Below are 10,482 nucleotides of genomic sequence, written 5' to 3'. Positions count from 1 at the left end.
TGGTACTTGGGAACCCCAGTCCCGACCCAAGGCTCTACTGTTCACGGCATTATCCCATAATGACACAGATGGTGCTTGCCTCTGCTGGGGCAAACCCCAAACCTCACCAGAACACTCCTTAGGTCTGATACCAGCAGGGACAGCATTCAGAAACACTCCCCTCAGGCTGATTTATTCAGCTCACGACTGCGTTGGTCATCCGTGCCCGCTGAGACCATGGCATGGCCAAGACGAGCAAGAGCCAGACTTGGGGAAGGGACAGGTGTCCGGGTCCAGGGCACTTTGGGGGCGGGCTGCTCGTCCCGCGGCCGGCCCCAGGGCAGCGCTGCCGTGCTGCCCGCGGGCGGGGCCGGGCCGGGCCGGGCCGGGCCGGACCGCACGTGGGTCCGTGACGGCGATCGGGGCCGGCGGGGCTCGGCGGCTCCTCCTCCCCCGGCGCCCGCCGGCGACTGGGCGCCGAGGCTGCGGCGGGCGGCGCGGGGCGGGGGTGCTGCCTCCTGCGCGGCGGTGCGGGGCGGTGCGGGGCGGTGCGGGGCGCAGCGGCAGCGGGGCCGGCAGGCGAGCGGCCCGCGCGGGCGAGGGCGGGCGGCGTCGCGGGGCGGCGGCGGGGGCTGCGGGGCATCGGCAGGGGCTGCGGGCGGGGTCCGCGCCCGCGGCCGGCAGCGCTCTCTGCGCCTCAGCTGGGCTTCGCCGGGTGCTGGCGGTGCGCTCTCCCGCCGCGGGGCTGCACAATGGCAGTCGTTCAGTAGGATGGATCCTGCCGTGGCTTTTGTTCTGCAGATCCACCCATCCTCCTAGCAGTCAAGTACCAGGCTATGGTTTTCTCTCTGGGCATCTTTCTTCCGCGTTTTGCTGGTGTCTCCGATGAGGTTTTGGCCTCGGCTGGGATTTCACTATCTTACTTTTCGTTTGGCTTCATGCTGAAAAAAGGGATTTCTTATATTTGCTCTCCACGCTTTTGGTTATAATCCAGTGTTGGTCTAGGGGGAATAACCATTCAGCCTGGCTGAAAAAAAAGCATCCATTGAAAAGTCTCAAAGAAATATACCACGTGAGGAAAAAAACCTGGGAGAAGAACGGAATATAATCGCTTTTTCTATGATAAAACTGGTGCCCCTCTTCAGGAGAACTGGTCTCAATTTATTATTATGCAACCACAAGGATCTCTTCTTTCTCAGGGTGTATAAGCTGCTGGATTGCTTTTCGCCCAAATCAATGTGGTTTCTTTGGAACATTTTCAGCAAAGGATCGCATATGCTGCAGTGTCTTTGTGGCAAGAGTCTTAAGAAAAACAAGAACCCAACTGGTAAGCAATCCATTGCAATGCGCTGTTTTTATTCTATGCTAACCTGTCTGTTGCTCGCCGAGGTAGATCTGCAATCCTGATGAGGGGAGAAGGGGGGATATATAGAGGCCAGCACGGACATGCATGTGCGTACGTGTATGAATAAGCAAGGAGCGGTTTGGATTAGCTTCAGCCACTGTCACCACCGAAAAGGGGAAAAAAAAATAATCAAAGGCGACCCTAGCCGAGCCTGCATCTCCTAGTTCCTATGTGCTATTTCCAAGGTGGAAACTTTTATATCACTACCCTTATTGAGGGGAAGCCGTTATAGCCCCCCACTCCCGACCACGATGCAAACCCCCCAGTCAGTTTTGGAAAGAGGAGACTGGCTCTCCTGTGCTGGTGTTAGCCAGCCCTGCCTGCGGTGGGCGAGTGTGACGGGGCTTGGGTCCTGCACAACACTTTCTGAATAGCTTGCAGTATGTCACCCCACACGCACACACACCCACCCACCGCCTCGCTCTGCTTTCTAAAGTCAAGCCTGACACCCCCCGCCCCCGGCCTGGGGGCTCTACCTTGTCACTCGCCCTCCGGCACTCTAGGCCGGGAGGGTGGAGGGGGGTGAGGGATGGAGGTGGACACTTTCTTAGGGCTTGTGCCCAGGTGGCAACTCAGCCAGCTATGCTGAGCGGCCGCAGCAACACCGGCGGGTTGGCTGCGCCTCTCCTGCGCGTATCCCTGCCGGGATGACCCCTCTGTGCACATGCTGGTGTCTCTGCGTCCGTCTCCATGTCTGCCTGGCAGTCGGGATCATGCGCTTCAGTTCAACCCGGTTCCGAGGGGGAAACTTGCAGTACATTACATAAGAAATGCAAATGCAGGTGCTCTGGGCCGCCTGGTCTCCGGGGGTCACGTTGCTGCTGTTGCATCCCTCTTGCTCGGGGCGTCCGTGCGGCCAAGCCCGAGGCTTGGCGAGCAAGGTGGGCGAGGAGGGATGCTTGGCAGGCGGGGGAGCCAAGCTTTTCAGGGGAGATACCGGCCTCCGGTCCCCTCCACCGCCGAGCTCGCTCCCCGCGGCCGGCAGGTTGTCTTCAAGCACTTGAGTGCTTGGGGAGATGAGAGCCACCGGAGTCCAGGCTGTGAGGGGAGGGATGCCGTGAGGGGAGGGATGCCGTGTGTGCGCGCTGGTGTGTGTGTGTGTGCCGGCTGCCCTGCAGTGGCAGCTCCCGAGCAGAAGGCTCCTGACGCTGGCACTGCAGTGTAGTAGATCATAGGCTCTCGTTGCCTCTCTGACACCCCAACATCAACAAGCAGCAGCACTGGCAGCCCGCACCCCTTTCCTCTCCGGCAGCCGGGGTACCGGCTCCTGCTCTGCACAGTCCGGGTCCGGTGCAGAGCCGAGGTGGGCACATCGGCGGATTTACCCCTCTCCGCCCCCGCCTTCCGTTTACCAGCTCGTCTCGCCCCTTTCCCCCCGCCGCTGCCGCAGCAGCGAAAAGCAGCCACTTCTTAGCATACCAGAGGCCGAAATGCCCCGCCGGAGGCTGCGCTCAGCCTCCCGCAAAGTGCCCTTTGCTTCACTCGCCCCTTGGCGCTGCGGCCAGCCGGGGGCCACTTCCCTGCCGTGTGCCCCCCGGGGAGGAATGGAGCAGACAGGGGCAGGGCAGCCGGACACTTTCTCGCAGCCCCTGGGGACGCCCCTCTCCCCCTGCCCGGGCCACGCACACAGGGCCGTGACCGCGGGGGGAGAGCAGAGCCACGCCGTGGCCCTGCCTGCCCTGCCCGCTGCTGCCGCCCCACAGCGCCGTGGTGCTCTGGGCAAGAGGCGATGTTCTGGAGGAAGGGATTCTGGAAGTGGGGGGCTGGTGGTTTCTAGACCTCTCAGTTTGCATACCGGTGGGAGAGGTGTATACCCCCCTCACCCTCCAGCCCTCCCCCAAGGACCCGTGTCCTTCCTCTGCAGAGGGGACGCTGTCAAAGCATCGGCCCCTGAAGCCAAGTCATGTATCTCGGAGTGCCAGGGGCCACAGCACAGCTTTCCACCTCCCCGGGGACTTTGCCGCACTTACCTACTCCCTCTGCACGGGACGAGTGGATTTGGGTGGCTGGAGTGGCACCGCCACCCTGCCTGCGGAGGGCTGACCTGGTCTGAAGAGGGCTGATCCCCTCTCCTGAAGGAGTGGGGGGAGCACGTCTAAGCAAGAGAGGTGAACGGGGCGAGGAGGATGGGGACGCTGACTGGGGGTCTGGCAGGTACGAACCCCGCCGGCCAGGTCCCCGGTCTCGCTCCCCGCCCGCACAGTTTGCGCTGCTCCGCTCCGGTCCGACGCGATCCCGGCGGAGCAGCCGGGACGCCGAGCCCAGCCGAGCCGTTCCCGGGAGCGCCGAACTGCGGCTATCTGTCTGAGGAGGCTAATAATCCGCTTGGCCGGATTAGCTGGTAGCTCGGTCACAGGCTCTGTTGCTCTGACGGCAGATCATCTCAACCCAGGCTGGGGCAGCCTGCGGGAGCTCAGAGAGCCAGTGCCGTGATGTCCGACCTCCCCGGTGCCCCCGCGCTCCGGGCCGTGGGCCTCCCCCTCTGCGGGCAGCTCGGCCCGCGGGAGCCGGAGATCCCCATCCCCCCTGAGGCGTGGGGCTTCGCTACCCGCCCCCGGCCCCCTTTGCCCGCCAAACTTTGCAGGAACCGCTGGGTTTTTTAGTCTCAAAAGGCATCACATGAACGAGCAGCTGCCGCTGATCCAACCGTGCGGAAAATCCAGCAGGTTAGGCAGCTAACGCTGGCTGTAATTGCAGTTTATTCAGCTATTTTAGGCCTGCTGCACTTTTTTTATCCCTTTCAAGAGCTGGTCTATTTCCAGAAATGGGACTGGGTGGCTCCTTTCCAAATGTTCTCTGCTTTGCGTTTCCTCCCCACCGCTGGCTGCACGTGTGATGACCCCCTCCCGGGCTCCCCTGCCGTCTCCAGGGGCCTCAGGTGGCCCTGCTGGGATTACCGGCACCTATCAGAGCTCTAGAGAGGGGATGGGGGGGGGAGGGCGAGTGGGGCAGGGAGGGATGTGGTGTCCGACGGGCTGTGTGCAAGTCTCTGGTAGAGTTGCATCAGGAGGCTTTGTTTTATTCATCACAGAAATGCAGCTGGCTGAAACCCCTTGGTTTCGAATTTCATATCCTGAATAGAGGAGCTGTTTTTGATTACTACAATTATTTACCTCTTTACACTTCTTTATAAGGACAAAAACTTTGCAAATCAGTAGGTGTGGCTGTGTTTTCAGCTGCTGAATTTTTTTGAGTGTTCCTGGTGGTACCAAAAGTAATGAAGCCCCACGTATCCGCAGTGTCCTGTCCAGCACGAAAATGTTTGCTTTTGTAATTATTTCTATCTAACTCTGCCCTTCCTGTTTGTTGTACACACAGAGAGGACTTCTCAAAGTGTGGAAAAAAGAGATTGTTTTTTCTCACAAAGAGTTAAAAGTTGCTCCAGACCATATGCCCTGAGCCACGGCTTGCAATAATATGCCATCCTGGTGGCTTCCCCACCACCACCTCCAGGCTCTAAACTGAGTTTGTTTAGTTTGGGAATGGCTACATCATGGGGAGGATTTGGGGCCTGAGAAGAAATGAGGAAAGAGGTTATCTCTGGCTGCCTTTTGAAGCAAATCTAGCAAGTGAATAGATTTTCTTTTCCCCAGATGACAGCTGTTTGGGTGCCTATGGGAGATGTTTTAGTTGGCTGGAGTACTAGATACCCCCATTGCAGAAATTGCTATCACATTTCACTCCTGGTGGCAACCCAACAGACAGGATGGATCGGGTTTCCTCTCCATTTTTACCTCCAAGGAGAAGCATCTCTCCAATGCAGTCACGGTTGTTGACAGGAGAGTAGATGGAAAATGGCATTACTATAAATATGTCGCTGATAGAGGAATTTAGTTTAGGAAATAAGTATCAATCCCATATCAATCTCAAATACAAAACCTATTTAAAAAGAAATACAGGCTGTGGATGAACTGGAATGTCTGCATAGTCCCTTGTTAATTTCCTTCTCCATAAAATAGCTAGATTGTTATTTCATGATTGCTAACAATTTTGAAAAAGTTTCTAAGCACAGCCGTGCAAGGATCTGTTTGAAATGGAAGCTTGCGTCCTGTCCATAAAACATACAGTATGTGTCTTTGTCTGATTTCTAAAACAATTTGGCCTCCCCACTTTTCTTACTCATAGAAAACAAACTTCCCACCAAAAGACAAAGGGTATTTTGCCTCAGTAAGACCTGTGGGATTGGGTCCTTGAAGTTTCTCTCATGTAGGTCTGAAAAGCAGCTCTGACTGCTTGAATACCATAATTCGTAATGGTAATTGAACTGTGATCCGTTTCTCTTGCTCAAATGTAAAACTACCTATTTACATATATTTCACCTTCTGAAGTTTTGTCCTCTATGGAATACATTTCCTGAATTTATACAAATTTAATTATTCTTGATCAAATTAAATTGCATATTCTACTTATTAAGGGGTGAAATTTATGCCTGCTCATGTATCTCCCTACTGTGATAAAATGTTTGCACCTAGTTCAATGTCTACTAATGACAGGCCATTTATAAATGAATTCAAATACAAAAAAAGATGACTTAGGCTTAAGGAAAATACAAAAAATGTATTTACAGATACCATTGTTTTAAATATTTATGTGTATGTAGTTTTCATTTGAGTTTGATGTTTATCCTGCATAACCTTCTTGGATTATGTTAAGTATACAAATTTTAAGCTAAAATGTCTATTGACCTCAAATCTAGATAAGGAGTGATTTAGATATTCAGAATTTGTCTCTTTGTAAAAGTTTTCTGTCCAGTAAATGCTTGTAAAAATATAATCTGGAGAGTAGAGAGTTGCTTGAAACTGGAAACCAGTTTTTCAAGAGAACTTCATAAATCTAAAGAAACAGGAATCAGGGCATTACACTGACTCTGAGGTGACATTTTGTAGATGGTGTAGGTTCACTACTGAAGTTTTCATAGAAAACTTAATATGTAGGATGAAACACTGCGAGTCTGGAATCCAGCTGGATAAATGAAGTGGTTGTGTGCAAATTAATCTCTGCTGAATATTTACAGATGTTTGCCAGATGTACCTGTGAGCAGTGAGTCCTGCTGGAGCATGTTTCATTCAGTCAATGATGATCTTGTTACTTAGGGAGCAGTGATTTGTTTCTTTACCTAATTCTCTTCTAGATGGCTTTTGTGATTTTGAACACACTGTTGCTTTCCTATGCCTTGCTTTCCCGCTTGTTAGAAATCACAGGCAATGTCTGAACATTGCACAAGTGTGCTGTTGGACCTTTTGTTTGTTTTTCACATTTCAGCAAATGATAGCTTTTCAAAGATAAATTACTAGTTTGCTGAACAACTTACTGAGTAGGAAAACATTGAATGATCTTAAAGTTTTACAATCTTTGTTGTGAAAAAAAATTGCTGAGACATAGCATGAGACTTGATGTACAATTAATGTACCCGAGAGCTATTTGCTGCTGTACAGAAAGAGTATATGTGTGTGTACAGTAGAAAAACAGTGTACCTGGAAATAAACTTTGCAGGACCATGGCCAAGTTTCATTCAGAAAGAGCCTGCTTCTTCCACAGAATGGGCTTCTACTGTCATAACAAATGAAGCAACTGGGAAGAAACTATTTTTTTTGGAGATCATATAATAAACTGCTGAAAAGAGTATATTCATCTTTAGACAAACTATTAAAAAAAAGTTATTGTATTCTTGAAGTGGATCTTTAGAGCCAACCAGAAGTACTGAAAACAATAATTGCAAAGGGAACTAATGGTGTTTGGTACCATGATGGACTGAACGCCCAGCAAGAAAAATGTAAGTAATGTATTCTTATTAATATACTCTGCAGTAAAGGTAAATAGAGTGTGAATAGCTAACAAATTTGTTTTTCAAAACAGGAGCACGCTGACTCTGAAGAAGAACTTTTTGAGGGCAAAACCTCAACAATAATCAAGTGAAAAGCTTTTAATGTGTAGATGGAATGCAGGTTTGGTGTATCTGTAGCATATGCTATTAGAAGCAGTCACATTAATAGTAACAAGGAAAGTAAATAGTTGCTGATGAAATAGCATTGAGAATTCAGAATAACAATATCTGTAGTAATATTCAATGCACTATTCAGATGAATAACACCTTCGGCAGTAAAATTTAATGCACTAGTTTAGGTAACATACTGTGGTGAACATAATATTTTAATAGTTTTTGAGTTAATATTGAATGGCTGTGTGGGTCAGATGACAAAAGATGTCATGGAGTTGCTAGCAGAAATTGATAGTCTAATTTTAATGTCTGTATTTTGTGTTTTCACTCTGACACCTGCTTATTTTACTTTTAACTGGAAACAGCATGAGGAATTGCACTGAACAAGTTTTAACATTTGCATGCAGAAGGCAATATCTTGGAAATTACGTGGCTTAATCTTTTTGTGGCACTAAAATGTACCTGGTCCCATCAGACAGTACAATCAAACCAAGGTTAAACATTTTAATTCAATTGGAATGGTTTTGACTTTTGTTCACAGACAATGAAACAAATAAACTGTAATACTCTATGAAAAAATTATTCTAAGGAGGTTCTCAAAAAGCCTGTATTTTACTGAACTGGTAGAGGAATAGACTTTGCTGTTCACTGAAAATTCATCAAGTCATCCATGTTTTTTGTGTGTATGGTTTTGTCATCTGGAAAGATAAGAACACAGTGAGGATACAGAATGTACAGGACTTGTGCCTTAGTCCTGTCCCCATCTCTGGGCATTAGATGGTGTAAGCAAAAATACAAGACATGGGGCAAATCTAGGTTTGATACTTCCCCTAATCCATCCCCTCAGTCTTCAGCTGTCACTTGTCTGTCTGAGGTCAGAGCTTGTATTCAGGCCACTGCATGTAGCAGCCTCTGAAAGAGCTACGCAAATTTACTTATCAAACTGCATTTCTATTTTTGGGCATAGGAAAACTTTGCATGGCAGTGAGCTGCATGTAACCATGTGCCATGTGGAAAGGACATGGAGGGGTTTGCACTTTCTATGGATACTTGGTTATTCTGTTGAAAAACAGAGGCTAACCCTGCTATTTCTGCCCTGTGTTTGTAATTACCAATTACAGTGCTTTTCAGGTGAAAAGCACTTCTTTCATGGTTTCTTCTCCTTCTTGAACTGTCCTGAAGTACTGCGTATTTCTACCATCTCGGTTCCCATGCAGCGTAACTTGCTTTGCTGAGGATATAAGGTATCTTTGGCTTTGGAGGACACAAATGAAGCAGCAGCTGACACATCTCTTTGAACACTCTGCTTTCGTCCAGCTAAAAGGAGTTAATTTCTATGGATTTTCTAGGCCTATGGGATAAGGAAATATCTCCTGAAAAGGGCATGTTTTCACAAAGTCCTTTCCCTTGAGGGAAGAAGGATATGACTCCCTCGAAGAAGCTTTTAAAGAATTAAGCTCCAGTGTGACTGAAAACTAGAATTTTTTACCATCGTTGAATGGTTTGAACAGGAGAGAGCTTGCATATAAAAGCAAAGACTTCTGTTTACACATGAATCTCTTGGTTCTCACCAATGCTAGCAAAGGAAATACGCAGGAATTTCATTGCCCTTTAATGAGGTTTGAGCCGAAAACGTTAATTTAAAGAAGGTAAGTTTGCCAGACTTGTTACTCTTTCAGTAAATGTATTTCTAAGCATGTCCTCCTACATTCAAACAATGTCCAGATTATACAGTTTGCAGTTCATGCTTCTCATTAGAGAAGTGCATTATGGAGTATTACCATTGCTCAGTAGTTTCTACACGTATCACTCATTGCTGTATAGGCACATTTATTGACACTGAATGAGATGAAGAGGAACTACTAGTGCAAAACATAGTGGAAAATATAGAAAAAGATGTAGAAAAATTAAAGAAGAGCAAAATGCTTAAAAATATGTTAAATCATCTGTATAGTAGTATCTTATAGAGTATCCTATCAGGAATATCTTAATAAGGCTTAAATTAATAGTAGTCCCTATTAATTCATAGTGCTCATGACACAAAAAGCCACTTTACTGTTCTGATTTCCTTCCAACTGGAAATTTCAAGTCAAACCCAGAATGCTAATAGTTCCTGAGAAACTGAACCTAGATGTGACTTAGGCAGATTATCCCACCAGGAGATCAACCCAAGATCTCAGATGTGAACTAAATTCACGATGTCTAAAACCAAGATAATTTTATGGCTTAGGTTCTTCCACCTTTCACTAAAATCCATGTTTTAAAGTAGAATTAACAGATAGATTAAAGTTTGTAAAGCTTGGCACCCCTAAGAGATTTCTTCCTATCCCCTTGGTCTTATAAATCTATGCTCCCATGTGAAGGACACTTTCTGCCTCAAACAATGTGGTTACACAGAGTTTCAGTACCAACATTTTCTAGTCTTATGGCCTTACTCAGATGTTTATTATCTCTACAAATATGACCTTGATCTATTCCAAACACTGTTGTCTCCATTATTGCCTCTCACATCTCTTTTAGTTCTTTCACCTTCTCTTTGTGCAAGCATCTCACTTTAGATAGGATCTTTGAGGAAAATTGGCTCTTAATTGTATTTCTTTCAGGTATTTTTAAGTTCTCTGCACAACTTCAAATAATTAGTTAGTGGCCATGAGCAGAATGACTACACAGGTTTATTTTATTATTGAATGTAATAGGAGGTCTTATTTTGTTTTCAAACTGGACTTTAAACTCTAGTAATGTTTGTGGAGTTGTGAAAGTGTGAGAGAAAGTAAGTTAAACTGTTATAGTTTCCTATGTAATACATATATGTGTAAAATAAATCAGTTTATTCATGAGAGGAGGAATTTTCATCAAAGTAGTGGGAACGGAGTCATGATTTTCTGTTCTAATGTCTTTTCCTCATTTCAGTTCATCTTTGCGGTTTATAAGAAATGATGTATCTGAAGCATTACTGACATTAAGTGGAGATGAGCCCAGTGATTTGCGTGCCACAGAAGATATTTTCTCCTCATTGAAAGTTTTCAGTGAAAGCATGTCTGAGAAGACATTGGCTTTTTTATCACTTCGACATTATGCATGTCGATTTTGACCATTGCTATGCACCACTGATGAAAACACAGTCTGAGGGGTTTCTCAAAAAGCTAACTCAATATGGTGG

At 47.4% G+C, this 10,482-nt stretch overlaps 1 protein-coding gene across 2 annotated transcripts in view; it reads left to right on the top strand.

Moving 5' to 3' along the window:
• The first annotated feature begins 687 nt into the window (after nucleotides 1–687).
• Nucleotides 688–10,482, top strand: part of FGF14 (fibroblast growth factor 14) — a 401,593-nt gene continuing 391,798 nt past the window's right edge. The window contains exon 1 of one of the 2 annotated variants that reach the window (XM_027730757.2): nucleotides 688–1,306. In XM_027730757.2, the coding sequence (XP_027586558.1) occupies nucleotides 1,099–1,306 (208 nt within the window). In that variant the 5' untranslated portion in view covers nucleotides 688–1,098. The remainder of the gene's footprint in view (nucleotides 1,307–10,482) is intronic. The other variant, XM_027730754.2, reaches the window with a different exon arrangement.

Source organism: Pipra filicauda, unplaced genomic scaffold (assembly GCF_003945595.2).
Source record: "Pipra filicauda isolate LSUMZ 115617 unplaced genomic scaffold, ASM394559v2 scaffold125_size2111803_pilon, whole genome shotgun sequence".
Classification (NCBI taxonomy): Eukaryota; Metazoa; Chordata; class Aves; order Passeriformes; family Pipridae; genus Pipra; species Pipra filicauda.
This window is presented reverse-complemented; position numbering and strand designations above follow the sequence as displayed.